Genomic DNA, 17059 nt, shown 5'->3' on the forward strand with positions numbered 1-17059 from the left:
AAAGAATGAAATCCTATCAAATGCAACAACATGAACGAACCTTGAGGAGATGATGCTAAGTGATATAAGCCAGTCACAGAAGGACAAAACTACTTGATTTCACATAGAAGAGGCACATAAAGCAGTCAGACTCATCGAAACACGCAGCACAGTGACCGAGGGGAAACGGGGAACAGAGCCTCAGTCAGACAAGGTGAAAAAGTTCCAGGCATCTGCTGTACACCATTGTGCTTACAGTTAACAATACTGCACTGCACACTTAAAATTATTCAGAGGAAAGAGCTCATGTTATTTTTTATCACAATAAAAAAATAGTAAAATTTATGGTAAATATCCTACATTCCAACAATGAACAAGTGTAATTTGAAATTAAAAACACAATACCATTTATATTAGCACTGCCCCAAACTGAGATATTTAGGTATAAATTTAAGAAAATATGTACAGATCTGTATGAAGAAAACTCTGATGAACAAAATCATGAAAAACTTAATAAATGAGATATTCCATGTTCATGGATAAAAAGACTCAATATTGTCAAGATGTCAGTTCTTCCTAACTGAACCTATAGATTCAACATAATTGCAGCCAAAATTCCAGCAAGTTGTTTTATGGATATCAACGAACTGATTCCAAAGTTTATATGGAAAGGCAAAAAACCCTGTAAAAGGCAACACAATACTGAAAGTGAAGAATAAAGTTGGAGGATTGATGCTACCTGACTTCAAGACTTAAGTAGTAATCAAGTAATCTTGATGGTAATCAAGATAATGTGGTATAGGTGAAAGAACAGACAAATATACAATGGAACAGAAGAGCGAGCCCAGAAATGGACCCCCATAAATACAGCCAATTGATCTTTGATAAAGGAACAAAGGTAATACAATGGAACAAAGGTAGTCTCTTCAACAAATGATGCTGGGATAACTGGACATGCATATGTAAAAAAAAATTAATCTAGACACAAACCTTATATCCGTCACAAAACTCACAGTAATAAATGTAGAATTCAAACCTATGAAGCTCCTAAAAGATAACACAGGAGAATATCTAGATGACCTTGGGTATAGTGATGCCTTTTCACATATACCACCACAGATCCATGAAAAAAATAACTGATAAGCTGGACTTTGTTAAAATTAAAAATTTCTGCTCCACAAAAGACATTATCAAGAGAATTAGAAGAGAAGTTACAGACTAGAAGAAAATACTTGCAAGAGATACATTTAATAAAGGTCTATTATCTAAAAATATTTTATGAAAGACTTAAAATTGAAAAATAAGATATCAATCCATTTTACAAATGAGCCAAAAACCTTAACAGACACCTCACCAAAGAAGATACAAAGATGGCAAATAACTATACAAAAAGATGTTTTACATCATATGTCATCAGGGAAATGCAAACAAAAACAAACAGGTATCACTACACAACTATCTGAATGGCTAAAATCTGAAACACTGACATTACCACCAAGTGTTGATCAGAACATGGAGTTAAAGGACTCTAACTCGTTGTTGACAGGAATGCAAAATGGCACAGCTACTCTGGAAATTCATTTGATGGTTGCTTACAAAACTAAACATACTCTTACTAGCATATGTTTTCTGGTAGTTAATCAAAAATTTTAAAACTTATGTCCACATAAAAATCTGCACACAGATGTTTATAACAGCTTTATTCATAATTGCCAAAACTTAGAAGCAAGCAAGATGTCTCTCAGTAGGTGAATAAACTGTGATACACTTTTCAGAGCTAAAAAGAAATGAGTTATCAGTCGTGAAAAGACACTGAGGACCCCTAAATGCTTATCACTATGGGGAACAAGTCAATACAAAAAGATTACAGGTCTGTGATCCCAACTACATCATATTCTAGAAAACACAAAACTACAGAGATAGAACAGTGGCTGCAGGGGTGAGGCGAGGTTAGGAGAGACACAAAGACAAAACATAGAAGATTCTGAGGACAGTGAAAATATTATGTATGATACTGTAATGACAGATATACATTATTACACATTTGCCTAGACCTATAAAATGTTTAGTACCAAGAGTGAACCCTAAGGCTCACTGAGAACTTTGAGTGACCATGATATGCCAATGCAGGTTCATCATTTGTTTAAAAAAAGGTACCATCTGTTGAGCTATGTTGTTAATGAGAAAATTTATGCATATATGATGATGGAAGGTATATGAGACATCTCTATATCTCCCTCTCAATTCTTCTGTAAATCTAAAACTGCTCTAAAAAAAAACTAAAATGCTTTTTTTTTAAGTAACAAAAAAAAATATTAGCACAGAATGTAACAAAGAAAAGATGATACAGTTCAGTGGTAAACATACTTGAATGAAGCCCAGCTATCAGAGGTCAGGTTACAGATTGCCTCTTTACCTTGTTTCCTTCATCTGTAAAATGAATTATCCTAGGGGAACTTGAAAATCTCTTTCAGCTCTAAAAGTCTATGAATCATCTTAACACAAACCAGAAAGCTTGGAATAAAACAATATGCTTGAATAACATCACCTCAAAAGTCTGTTGAGTGTTTTTAAAAATGGACTATTACTAAAGTTTTTTAGGTCTTAAGAAAAGTCATATAATGCAGATGGTGGTTTCACTGGTAAAACAAACACTGCATGTGCTTTCTCAGCCGTTTAGTATTTTTACATGATCCACCCGAATATCAAACTGGTATCTGAAACAATAGTTTGGACATTTTCCACATTATGAAACATCCTATAAAACATCCTTTCAAGAAAATGCATATTTAATTTTAGTGGAATTTCTTTAAGAAAACATTATTCAATTTTCCCTTAATTACCAGCAAGTGATATATCTAAGAAATAAATACATTGTCAAGTGGCAAATGCAGATCTTAGAATCAGTAAGACATGGGTTCAAGTTTTCACTACCTCTAACTAACTGAGTATTCTTAGGCATGTTATAAAATCACCTGCAACCTCAATTTAAGAGCTGGATGTTCTCCGATCTTTTCAGCCTTAGGACTTTTGTCGTCTTTTTGTTCTCTGAATATCACGATTCAAGGATCTGTCTTTTAGACAGACTGCATTTCTTTAGTAACAATAAATCATCTTTCTGTTTCTTCCATCAAAGACTGCCAATGTGAGATTCAGAACAGCTTGAGATATGAACTCAGACATACATTGTTCTAACCCAAAGCAAAGCAATCTACTAAGAATGAATGCATTATTTCCATTAGGTTGTTGAAATACCAATAATGACACCTATTATATGTAAGAGTCCAGCAACACCATGCTGAGAACTATAAGTCTAGATGATATCTAAGACCATTAACACAGTGGGAAGAAAAGTGAACCACTACTTTTTTTTCATTTATACAAATATTAAACACTGACAATGTCAGGTACTATGCTACATGATTTTATTTTAAAATAAAAAAAGCAATTGATTTTTTTTTTCAAATTACACTTTCCACTTTTTAAGTTTTCTTTCCTTTTCTTATGGGCAGAAGAGGAATAGTTAACCCTGTTTATCTTACAGACTGACTAGGTTCTCAAAAAGCAGTTTCAACTTTTAAAAACTTCATTAAAACTTCATTAAAATCAGCAATAATACCAAAACCAGTACGTGCATCCGCTCAGTCACTTCAGTTGTGTCGAACTCTCTGCCACTCTATGGACTGTAGCCCGCCAGGCTCCTCTGTCCATGGGATTTTCCGGGCAAAAATACTGGAGTGGGTTGCCATTTCCTACTCAGGGGAACTTCCTGACCCAGGGACCAAGTCTCCTGCATCTCCCTGCATTGTAGGCAGATTCTTTAACACTGAGCCACTGGAGAAGCCCCAGAATAGTACAATGTAGTCTATAAATACCTTCTGAATGAATGAATGAATCCTACACCCATTACACACAGAGGTTTTAGGGAGACCATCACCGCTGCCTTTCTGGACCCAGACTGCCTTCAACCGTACAGTCCCCTACTGCCTCTTCTAGTGCTTTTAATTGATAATGTGACTCCCCACACTCCTCTCATTCCTCATATCAAGGGGATTTTTATCTTTTCAATTATTTATACTCCATGTAGTATGTGCAGAAAAGAACATAGACCAAACATACCTTCATTCACATTTGTTTTAAACAAAGTTTAAGTTTACTCATATTAAAACAAAATAATGATTAAAACTGGTGCAGAGTTAAATGAGGGCTTTCCAGGAGGCTCAGTGGTAAAGAATCTGCCTGCCAATGCAGGAGATGTGGGTTTGATCCCTGGGGTGGGAAGACCCTCAGGAGAAAGAAATGGCAACCCACTCCAGTATTCTTGCCTGGACTATCCCACAGGCAGAGGAGCCTGGCTAACTGTATAGTTAATGGGGTCCCAGAGAGTCGGCCACGACTGAGAACATGCACATACACCATGGTCAAATGAACAGAAGACAACAGAAAGTGCAGAATAAAGCCACACACATACAAGAGTCTTAGTATACAACAGTCAAGCCAATGCAACGGGATGAAAGCTGAATCCATACTTTTAGCATAAATCCCAGAGGTATCAAAGACTTAAGGACAAAAAAAAAGAAAAAAAAAAAAAAACTATAGAATTTCCAGAAGGTAATTAAAGGAATTTTTTATAATCTCAGAATGGAGCAGGCATTATTAACTATGCTAAGATTACAAATGCTATAAAAGATTATAAAATAAAGGCCACTCAAATACATTAAAAAGAAAACCAAAATTTAAAACATAATTCCACCATAAATAAAGAGACCAAGAAAAATACTGGCCAGTCATATCATAAAGGCACATACACATGCTCTTTTCAAGCAAGGGGGAAAAAAAGACCAACAAACTAATTTTAAAATGAGCAACAGATATAACTGTATCACTTGACATAAACTAGTTTTTTTTTTTTTTTTGACTGAATTATATAATATATATTTATTTTTTTTATTTTTATTTTTATTTTTATTTTTTTTAATTTATTTATTTATTTTTAATTTTTACTTTACAATTCTGTATTGGTTTTGGCATAGATTGACATGAATCCACCACAGGTGTACATGCGTTCCCAAACATGAACCCCCCTCCCACCCCCCTTCCCACATAAACTAGTTTAGAAACAAAAAAAAAGTGTAGAAATGGCTCATAAATGTACAAAAGATACACTCAATCCTACTTTCAATGGGAGAAATGCAAAATAAAACTACACTGAATAACGTAGTTCAGCTATCAGATTGGCAACTATCCAGAAGTTTGCGAACACGCGTTTACTGAAGCTGTGGGGAAACAGGAAATCCCATACACTGCTGGTAGGAATGTAAACAGGGAAGTCTCTATTGAGCATAATCTGGTGACGTTTATCAAAATTATAAGTGCACGTATTCTTTGACTTACTATTTCCACTTGTGAGAATTTATTCAAAACACTAGCAAACATGTAAATGGATGTGGGTATGAGGTTTTATGCAACAGGATTATTTATAATATAAAAATACAGTGACGTGAAAGCCGCTCAGTCATGTACAACTCTTTGCAACCCAGTGGGCTCCCCTGGTAGCTCAGATGGTAAATCACTGGAGATGGTGATTGCGGCCATGAAATTAAAAGATGCTTACTCCTTGGAAGGAAAGTTATGACCAACCTAGACAGCATATTAAAAAGCAGAGACAGTACTTTGTTAACAAAGGTCCTTCTGGTTAAGGCTATGGTTTTTCCAGTGGTCATGTATGTATGTGAGAGTTGGACTGTGAAGAAAGCTGAGTGTCGAAGATTTGATGCTTTTGAACTGTGGTGTTGGAGAAGACTCTTGAGAGTCCCTTGGACTGCAAGGAGATCCAAAGGAGATCAGTCCTGGGTGTTCACTGGAAGGACTGATGTTGAAGCTGAAACTCCAATACTTTGGCCACCTGATGCAAAGAGCTGAATCATTTGAAAAGACCCTGATGCTGGGAAAGATTGAGGGCAGGAGGAGAAGGGGATGACAGAAGATGAGATGGTTGGATGGCATGACCGACTCAATGGACATGGGTTTGGGTGGACTCTGGGAGTTGGTGATGGACAGGGAAGCCTGGTGTGCTGCGGTTCATGGGGTCACAGAGTCGGACACAACTGAGCGACTTAACTGAACTGAAAGCATCTGCCTGCAATGTGGCAGACTTGGATTCGATCCCTGGGTTGGGAAGATCCCCTGGAGAAGGAAACGACAACCTACTCCAGTACTCTTGCCTGGAAAATTCCATGAATGGAGGAGCCTAGTAGGCTACAGTCCATGGGATCGCAAAGAGTCAGACACAACTGAGCAATTTCACTGGTCACTGGACTATACAGTCCATGGAATTCTCCAGGCCAGAATACTCGAGTGGGTAACTGGTCCCTTCTCCAGGTGATCTTCCCAACCCAGGGATCGAATCTAAGTCGCTTGCTTGGCAGGCAGATTCTTTACCACTGAGATGCCTTGGAAGTAAACAATCCCAATGCCATCAGTTCAAAACTAGTTCAATAATAATAAGACTAAAGTCCTACACATAATCAACTTGGAAGGATCTTTGGGATATATTGTTGAATGAAAAGAAAATTGTAGAAAAGTATGTCTAGAAAACATATTAAATAAAAGTATGTATTATTTTATCCACATTTGAATTTGCTTCTATATGTATAAAAAGATTCTGAAGTAATATATAAGAAACTAATCAAAAGTTACTTGTTTGAGAGACAGGGTGGAAACTGTACCAAAGAGGACAAAAGGGAGAATTCTCATCTTCTTTGAACTTAAAATTTTTATCCATCAAAAGACTAAGTAACAATATAAGAGTAAAATAAATAAGATTAATGATATAGTCTTATTTATTTTACTCTTATATAGTACAGCTTCCCTGGTGGCTCAGATGGTAAAGAATCCACCTGCAATGCAGGAGACCCAGGTTCGATCCCTGGGTTGGGAAGATCCCCTGGAGAAGAGAATGGCTACCCACTCTAGTATTCTTGTCTGGAGAATTCCATGGAGAGAGGAGTCTGGCAGGCTACAGTCCATGGGGTCACAAAGAGTCACACCCAACTGAGATATTAACAATGATAGAAGAGAATTTGAACTAAATTTGAACTAATCCAACTAAAACATCATCAAAATGAAATCAAAGGTATAAAAGCGACTTTAAAATGTTTCTATTTCTACTAGATATTTTTAAGGGCACTCCTGTTCTTCTACCACAAAACAACCAGTATTTCCTGTAAATCTGAATTTACACACACCCAGTTATACACAGATTCCACTCCAAGGTGTGTTCCCAGAAACTCTTACACATGTGTACCAGGAGACATGGTCAAAAATGTTTAGGGTGATGCTGTTTATAACAACAGAATCTTGCAAATAACCTCAGTGGCTTAATAGGAGGATAAATTAATTACAGAATATGCACACAGTGGCACCGTGGATGAAATAACTATATGTTAACAGAAGTCTTAAATTACAATTTGAAGTGGGAAAACAAAGTTCCAGAAAGTATACAGCATAATGTCATTTTTTCCCTAAAGTTTAAAAAAGCAAAACAAAACAAATACTGTAAAGACAGATACTTAACAAGTTGGGAGGACTATATGTAAAATCCAGAGCGAGCAGTGACCTCAGGTGGGAAAAGGCAAGCCAGCCAAGAGACGTGAAAGAGGGTAACAACACTGGTAATACTGTGGGTCTCAAATGGAGTGGTAGGAATCTTAAGTGTTTATTATCATGCGTCATAACTTATATGTGTTAAATTTACTATATATCAAGTATTACCTATATTTTTTCTTTAAAAATAACACACAGTTTAACATCTCTTGGAAAATTACAATATATTATCTGGGAGTTTATAAACCTCCATCTTTCTAGACAAGCTGATGAATGAGTACTTACTACTCTTATTTTCTCCTATGTTTATTGTAGAGTTTCTTTGATAACAGAGAAAATCAACACTGTAGTTCTTAATACCTCAACCTTCAGTCTGGGAGACTTTCATCTGTGTGTCACTGCTCTGCTTTTTTCAGTTGTAAAAATCCTACTTCCAAACACCTTTGATCCCCATAGGGCTCTGAGAATACAGAGCACATATTTCACATTTCCAAAACACATTTCAGAAATTGAAATTGCATTCAAACTTTAGAAAACTACTCATTTTCTCTTCTTAAAAAAAAGTCATAAAAGGCTCAAGTGGAGAGCCTTAGGTGTTCAGATAACTACCTCCCTAGCTATTTAATATACATATCATTTGTTTAAATTCAAACAGATTGTGCAATTCAGGCCAAAGTCTGTACATCTGTGAGTGTTATACTTCAATTTTTTATTCTGATTATAAACCAGGGTATGTTTATTACAGAAAAAAATTCTCTTACATTTTTCCATAACTTTTAGTTAAGATATAAGAAAAAGTGGTCCTAAACTTTGTATTCTTACTTCTTCAGAAAGGCACTGCTATTTCCCGATCCTGTAACAGCTGGTGAGTGCTTGTTGCTTCAATGGTTGGAATAATCATTTTTAATTCTCGTCAATTATATGGATCAGAAATTACGTAACATTTATTTTTAATCTGGACTTTCCTGATTGCTAAACAATTTCATTATTTAATTTCTGTTCTTTTAAAATGACTCCCTAAGTTCTTTGGGCATTTTTCTATTGCTGTTCAGTAGCTAGGTGTGTCCAACTCTTTTGGGACTCTGTGGACTGTAGCCTGCCAGGTTCCTCTGTCCATGGGCTTCCCAGGCAAGAATACTGGAGTGCGTTGCCACTTTCTCCTCCAGAGGATCTTCCTGACCCAGGGACTGAACCAGTGTCCCCTGCATTGAAGGCAGATTCTTCACTACTGAGCCACCAGTTTATTAATCTCTAAGTGTCCTTTGTGTATTTTTAACCTGTGGCTATATAGGCTGCAAGTTATGCCTTCTATCATTTGACTTTCTATTTTCTTATGCTGTTCCTTGAATTCAGTTTTGGTTTTCATATATCTAAATCCGTATCTTTCTTATGATTTCATTCTCTGCTCTTATGCTTAAGAACACTGTCATCCTGCAGTCAATGGATGCAGCCTTACATTGTGCATATGGTTTTCTTTTTTCAAAAAACATGTATCTGAAATCGTTCTGCATGTAAAAATGTAAGTCAAGCAAGTTTTTTAAATCACGAAAATTTAAATTCATTCAATCTTTCTTGAGAATATTTCAGAAAAATACACTGTGTTAATCTGATTAAAGAATTTCCTTCTAGTTTCAGGTTATTTTTCCTTAAATAAATGGGCATTTGATTATTAACTCAACTGGTATGCCTAAAACAGAGAAGTTTAACACTCTCTCATACCCTTAATTGAAATACCAATGAATTGAGACTCCCTTGGTGGTTAAGAATCTGCCTGCAAATACAGAAGACATGGGTTCTATTTCTGGTCCAGGAAGATCCCACATGCCATGGGGCAACAAAGCCCGTGTACCACAACTACTGAGCCTGTGCTCTAGAGCCCATGCGCCACAAACAAGTGAAGCCACCACAGTGAGAAGCCTGCACACCATGACTAGAAAGTAGTCACCAACATTATTTATTGTGATAATCATTTCATGAGGCAAGTCAAATCATTATGCTGTACACCTTAAAGTTATACAGTGTTACACATCAATTATAACAATAAAACTGGAAGAAGAAAAAGAAAGATTGACACAAGTAAGCTACACTCTTAGATTTCCAACAGAGTGTTTATGTTCAAATAAATAATTAAGTTGAATCACCTGGCTTTATATTTAAATAGTATTGGCTCCAAGTAATTTATCTGTCTCATTACAAAGAAGCTTCTATTATGGAAGGCCCCAAAGGGAAATGTATATTCTTGCCTGGAGAATCCCATGGACAGAGGAGCCTGGCAGGCACAGAAATGGACACGACTGAAGTGTCTTAACCGTAACACAAAAGTGACAAAATTTTTGATAAGTCAACTTCAATACTGCAAAGGTTAATAAGAATTCTTTCCCATCCCCAAAGTATTTGTCTTGGGTCATCTCTAATGAACCTAGAAGAGTCAGCATATTTCACAGGGGCTAAATAAAACTTTTTAAAAGGTTAACGGAAAAATATTTATGTGAAAAATGCCTCCAAATAATGTTTTAGTGGGTGGATTCGGCACATACCAGTGAATACCTTTGAGCTGAATCCAATTCTGAATTAAGCTGGAGTTTACCTTTAAGAAACAATGAACCTGCTTTTAAGTAAAACCCTGTATTAATAAGAAACATGGAATGTGAATTAAAAAAAAGATTTTATCAACTGAACTGTATCTAAGTATTTTACAAAATTTTCCATGAGCCATCAGTAAGTCTTTAAAACGCATGATCTTTTAAAAAACTTGCTAGTCGTTCATCTGTAAAAATCTAGCTTTTTATGTGCATGCCAATCATAAAATTGCCCCCATGCTAAATTTAACACAAACCTCACATTACAGAGTTATGTGTTCTTACACTTTGACATGACTATGACAGTGATTCACAAGGTGAAAATACACTTAGAATGCTCTAGGTTCTGCAACTCAGGACAATGAAGAAAGCCTGGGAAGGATGTAAAAATTAGGTCCATATTTTAAATCTGCAGCCAATCAAGCCAGGAACCCGGCTATGCAATCACAATCACTTGCAAAGCCATTTAAACTATTTCTTAGCTGTACCTGTTAGCAGTTTCTTATGACTGTAATCTTTAAAAAAAAATCTCCCACTTCAAATATTAAATGCACATGTACATTAAGTTTTTTTGGTCTACCTACAGTTAGATGGTGGAGAAGGCAATGGCACCCCACTCCAGTACTCTTGCCTGGAAAATTCCATGAACGGAGGAGCCTGGTGGGCTGCAGTCCATGGAGTCGCTAAGAGTTGGACATGACTAAGTGACTTCACTTTCACTTTTCACTTTCATGTACTGGAGAAGGAAATGGCAGCCCACTCCAGTGTTCTTGCCTGGAGAATCCCAGGGATGGGGGAGCCTGGTGGGCTGCCGTCTATGGGGTCGCAGAGTCAGACATGACTGAAGCGACTTAGCAGCAGCAGCAGACAGTTGCTAACTGCATCAGGCTAAAATTGTCTTCTTTCCGCTTTACAATTCTGTATTCTCTTAATTTTTGTATTCTATAGCTCCAAATTAATTTCATAGTATCTATCCAAATAATGAGTGGTTAAAATTTTGTTCTTTTCAACTACAATTTGTGAAGTAAAGTTTAGCCAAGAAAACAATGAAGAGAGTCACTTTATGACATTTTGTTGTTTACAAAGTAATGTTACCTTTTTAGATGTTATTCCACGGTGATTAATCAAGTTAAGAAAATTAAAGACACTTAACATTATAAACTGGTATGTGTAACTCATAACAGAGCACATTGAACAAGAAGGTGTAAACTGAGCTGCTCAAGGTCATACAATACGGCAGTGAGGCAGGCAGCTCAGGCAGTCTCAAACTCCTGTCTTCCCCTCACGTGCCACCCTGAGCAACCCCTGCTCTAACTTCTGCCTGAAAAACACTAAGACACATATTGTCCACAGGACAGGAAACACCTAGGGCAGAATTTCAAACTTAAGGAACTGATTAAGTAGAAGAGACTTTAACCTAAAAGCTATCATACTATGTGAATTTAAATTATTTTTTAGGTAATGGAGTCATTATAGTGATCTACTTTTTCTTGTATTTAAAGTAGCTAGGAGCTGGCTCCAGAGGACTCAGGGGTTCTACTACACAGAACCCAGGGGTTCCACTACACAGAACTACACTCTCTTCTCAGGAGAAGAGAGACAGTTAACTGTCAGAGCTGGACTGCCCTCACTGTCTGCGGTAACCTGGGCAGGGCCCACTCAGAGAACCACTGTATCAGCTTTCTCACCTCCACAATACTGGGAAGTGGCCAGGGAGCATTCTTCTTTCAGATTTTGAACCACTGGAGACCACAGCAAGTCCTAAAGTGCTAACATTTGGTTAAATTTTAAGGATGCTTCAAACAGCTTATCATTTCCAACATTATGTTTAAAGCAAATCTTTTAGACATTCTTACACATTCTTTCTCATCAGTGAAACTCACTGGCCCTTTTGTGATATTTCTTCCCCTACTTGCAAAGGAGCTCCAAATCCCTCAGAAAGTAAAATAATAATAATAATAATAAATCAACAGACATAAAGATGAGGGTCAAAATACCACTGTTTAGTGATGGAGGCTTCAGGTCATCTATAATGTGCTTTCATGTTAAAACTACCAAATTAACAACTACCTGACTTCCATATTTAAATATGTAATGTTTACGTTCTCTGAAAAAAAATCCAATGTCAAAAGTAATCATTCAAATACAAACCATACATATTCTTTGGTCATGTGTACATACAGAAAAATCTGAGAGATAAGAAGTTTAAGAAAGACATTTTTGACAAGCCTACACAAAATTATAGAATTTTTATTATAAAAATGGGGTGGAGGGAAGAAGGCATGGAAGAAAACTAACATTCATTAGGTGCTTACAAAGAAGGAGCTCCTGTTCTAAGTACTTTACATAAAACTGAAATCAACTGAATGTTTCTCACATTCCTTGACCAAATAACTATGTGCTGTGTTTAGTCACTCAGTCATGTCCAAGTCTTTGCAACCCCATGGACTGTGGCCTGCCAGGCTCCTCTATCCATGGGATTTTCCAGGCAAGAGTACTAGAGTGGGTTGCCAAGCCTTCCTCCAGGGGATCTTCCCAACCCGGGGATTGAACCCAGGTCTCCAACATTGCAGGCAGATTCTTTACTGTCTAAGCCACCAGGGAAGCCCAAGTAAATACAATCCTCTATATTCAAACAACAAAGGAATTAAAAACTCTCTGAGAATCCTGAACTGATTCCATTTTTCCTTTGGGCAATGTGCTGAGCCTATCACATTCATCATCCTTACATACATGGACAAAAGGCCCAGAGTCATACTGAATTATTTAAATTATTCCCAGAAAATAATTCATGAATACCATTGCCTCACTGAAATAGTTTTTTCAAGAGGCTAGTTTTGATAATCCAAGAATTCAATTCTCATAAGCAGGCTCTGATAAGAATTGTCACAAATTTCATTATACATCGAAAGATGAGCTACTAATATGAAAGAATACTCTTCATGACAACAATTTACGTATTTAAGCTAATTTAGCTTCTGAAGGTTATCAGGAAGAGAACTGGGGTTAGAAATGAGAGAGATCTGACTTTACTGGGGACTTCACTTTGCCAGGGTCTTCACTGGCTGGCTGTTTCATTTTACTGATTTACAGTAAAATGGTCACTTCAGTGAAAACAGATGCTTTTGGGGAGAGGCGGGGTGGAAGTTAAAAATGTCTACACTTTCAGTGTATAACAGCTTGATCATGTACCTTTGAAAACAGAAATACCTGAAGTGGATTTTTATTTTTATTCTTTTTAAAATTTTTTGAAGAGCTAATTGGCTTTATTCGATGATTCATGAATCAGGCAGCATGCTCTCTAGCAACTAAAAGGATGCTCCAAACACTGGGAATTATCTTAGGTGAGCAAAATTTGCCTGCCATCCTAAAATGTTTCTCTGTGACATGTAGATTATTTTGAGCTGAAAACAATCAAGGTCCCAAAGACTCAGGAAGACCTTTCATTTTCCCATTAACTACTCAGAAGTATTTAGTTAGAGGATTCACTCCAGGAAGGGAGCTATCACCATAGCTCCCTTCTCCCACTTCAGTAGAACTGAAGTGGATTTTTAAATGATGATATACTATTATTTGGAATAAAATTGTGAGCAATTTTATCCTTACATTTCTGATATTTCAATTAGTAATTTTAATAAAATACCAAAAATTCTAATGACTCAGCACAATCTAAAAAATGTATACTACAGTGTTAAATGAAAACACACTACAAATTTTTGTCTATATTTTAATTATGTAAAAGTGTCTGTGTGTGTACCTAAAAAAGTAGAACTGTGAATACAGTTAATGCTGGGTTATATTGGACTGGTAGATAACTGTTTCTCTTTCTTGATTCTTTTCTACTGTGATAATGTCACAATAAAAACAACTTTAAAAAAAACATCATCACTTTATGGATAAAATGGTTTTCTGTCTGCAATGACTTAACCATGTTAAAGATATGAGTCTCTCTATCTTCTCTCAGTTGCAGGAAAGCAAACACCACAACTTCCTGAAGCCTTCAAAACACTGAGCATAGCATCTCAGGCCCAAAAAGACCCAGTAAATTCCCAGTGAGGGACATGTCATGGAACCACTGACGAACACCAAGTGTAGCTAAAATAAAGGTAGAAACTTACTGTTATTTGTTGGTTCAGGAAACCCAGCCTTTGGACCACTCCATCCTTTGTTTTCCCCTGTCTGAAAAATTAAACCAATTGTTTAAATTCAGGAAAGAAACTTAAATTCAAAAAAAAAAAGTTAATCCTAATTAATAAAAATAGGGTACAGGTTATTCTGTTCATCCTCTCCACTGCTGACCCCAGGACCATGAACACAAGAATCACTAACAAGAACTATAACCTCTATCCCTTTTCTACATTCATATCTGTTTCTTATGCCTCATGATTTTATCTATTTAAATTTACAATTTACATCAAGAAAGCCTCATATTTAGCATAATATTTAGTATATATATTATGTATAACATGGGCTCTATCAAGGTGGTGAAGAAGTAAATAATTTGTTTCCAAACAGTAAACAATAATCATCGCAAGTGCTAAAGTAACTAAAAGAGATTTTTTATCACTTCTGAAGTTAAATTAATGATAGAAATATTATTATGTCTGTTCTGGAAAAGTCCTGATAAGGGTCACTGAATACTGCTAATGATAGGTACAAAAAAATAAAAAACTAAACCCTAACTCTAAGCAAAATCTGGAATATCCTGGCTTTTACCAGATGATTTGGTGAACATTTAGTGTAAAATACACTCTGAGGTCAGACATTTTGAAGTAGTATTTTAATCAAATTATAAGTGACATTAACTGGTTATGTTCTCTTTTTGTGGAGCTGGTGTTATTGATAAAAAGTACTTCGGGGTAGGGGGGAGACATATTTCTTTTTATAATTGTTATTTTTTATATTATGCTATCAGATGTCAAAGATCAAATGGATAAATTAAATCCATATATAAACACAAACTGCTGCTGCTGCTGCTAAGTTGCTTCAGTTGTGCCCAACTCTGTGTGACCCCATAGACGGCAGCCCACCAGACTCCGCTGTCCCTGGGATTCTCCAGGCAAGAACACTGGAGTGGGTTGCCATTTCCTTCTCCAATGCATGAAAGTGAAGAGTGAAAAGTGAAAGTGAAGTCGCTCATTCGTGTCCGACTCTTAGTTATACATATACATGTTGTTGTTTAGTTGCTAGGTTATGTCTGACTCTCTTGTGACCCCATGATCTGTAGCCAGCAGGCTCCTCTGTCCATGGGATTTTCCAGGCAAGAGTACTGGAGTGGGGTGCCATTGCCTTCTCCAAACACAAACTACATTTCTAGCAAATAGCTTGCAACTGTGAAAGGGTGGAAGAGAAGGTAATGTGCGTCAATGCAGATACACGTGAGTGGGAAGGCTTGAGGAGACGCCCACGCACATGTTCTCTGTGAAGCAGGAGACAGGATCATAGAGAGAAGGGGGCGCTGAGGGAGGGAGGGAGGTTATAAATCTAAGGAAAGTGTACACAGGAAGGAAACAGTCTAGGAAAGAAAGAGCTCAACGATTAGAAGAATACAGATCCTCAGGCATTTGAGGGCTCAGTTGAAGTTGGTAATAATAATAGATTTAGCACTTCATTCCTCCTTTTCTCTCCTTCCACTAACAACCAAAGTTATTTAAATATTAGGTTTTATCCCCTAAGCCTAATTTTTCTTTAACTGAATCCCAAGCCTGCTGCTCTCTGATTTCTATCTCAACACTCTAATGAAACTGCTTTTCTAAGGTTTCTGCTTTAACATGACAGAGTAAACATTAAGAGTAATCTCTTCTCTCTCCCCAAACAACTCTAAATTGATAATCCAATAATCCATAAACTCTCTCTCCTTCCCTCTGCCCCCAGCCTCCCCTGAATATGAAAGGAATCAAGAGAAGAGATAAGTCAAAATCTGTAACATGGAGAGTAGATTAATTATAACTAACTTAGCAGATGTTGGGCAGCTGAAACCTCACCTGCAGAGCTAGAAGCTAACAAAGAGCTTACAAAGAGTAAACTGATTTGTGCTTCAGGACCCCAGAAAGCCTCAGGAATCAGAAGCACACCTGGTACTTCTAAAGATGAATCCTGGAAGAGTATGAAAATAGAAAGATTGTTTGGAAGTCTTTCAAATGTTATGAAATTTCCAGGTCACTTCTGTGACCCCAAGGAGACAAATTTCCTAAAATGTTGCCTCTTTAGAAAGGCCTAAAACAAAGAGACTCTGGACACCAGGTACAGCTGAGGATGGGATGGACCTATATACCACACTGAAAATAGAGATGGATTCCAAAGGCACAGCCTAGAAGATAAGATCCCCAGCTCCCTTTATCACTGAGCCTCTAAAGACAATAATCAGTCTCCCAATCCACAAGGAATGGTGAGCATAACACAGGGAACAGAATAAAACCTCAAAAAAGGGTTAAAAAAAAAGCTCTCAGAGAGACAGAAGTATTATACCCATTAAACAAGAACAAGAGGTTATAAAAAGGGAAATTCTGAGAATGAAGAGTAGCTCTGGGAAATAAAAAATACAGTAGCCAAAGGAAAATATTTCAAAGAAGGACTGGAAGACAAAACTGAAGAAATCACCAGTAAACAGAACAAAAAGAGAAACAGAAAAGAAAAAAAGGAAGACAGAAGCAAAAAATCACTCTTTACACTAACAGGTATCCTAGAAAGAAGCAAGAGCAAAAATGGAAGGAAAGAAATCATCAGAGAAAAAATATAAAAGTTTCCCCACTTTTAAAGTACACGAATTTCTGGATTAAAGCCCAAACACGCAAAAACAGTTTATCAAAGAATACACAAATCCAGTCAATCACTCAAGAAATTTCAGAACTTCTGAGAAAAGACGTGAGAAAAGCATCACGAGAGAGAGGAAATGT

General features: G+C 36.7%; 1 protein-coding gene across 17 annotated transcripts in view; it reads right to left on the minus strand.

The window, feature by feature from the left end:
- STAU2 (staufen double-stranded RNA binding protein 2) overlaps positions 1–17059 on the minus strand; it is a 320999-nt gene that overhangs the window by 161134 nt on the left and 142806 nt on the right. For all 17 annotated transcript variants that reach the window (XM_040262036.1, XM_040262033.1, XM_040262035.1 and 14 more), the window contains one exon: positions 14282–14342. In XM_040262036.1, coding sequence (XP_040117970.1) covers positions 14282–14342 — 61 coding nt within the window. The remainder of the gene's footprint in view (positions 1–14281; positions 14343–17059) is intronic.

This window comes from Oryx dammah, unplaced genomic scaffold (assembly GCF_014754425.2).
Source record: "Oryx dammah isolate SB20612 unplaced genomic scaffold, SCBI_Odam_1.1 HiC_scaffold_19, whole genome shotgun sequence".
Classification (NCBI taxonomy): Eukaryota; Metazoa; Chordata; class Mammalia; order Artiodactyla; family Bovidae; genus Oryx; species Oryx dammah.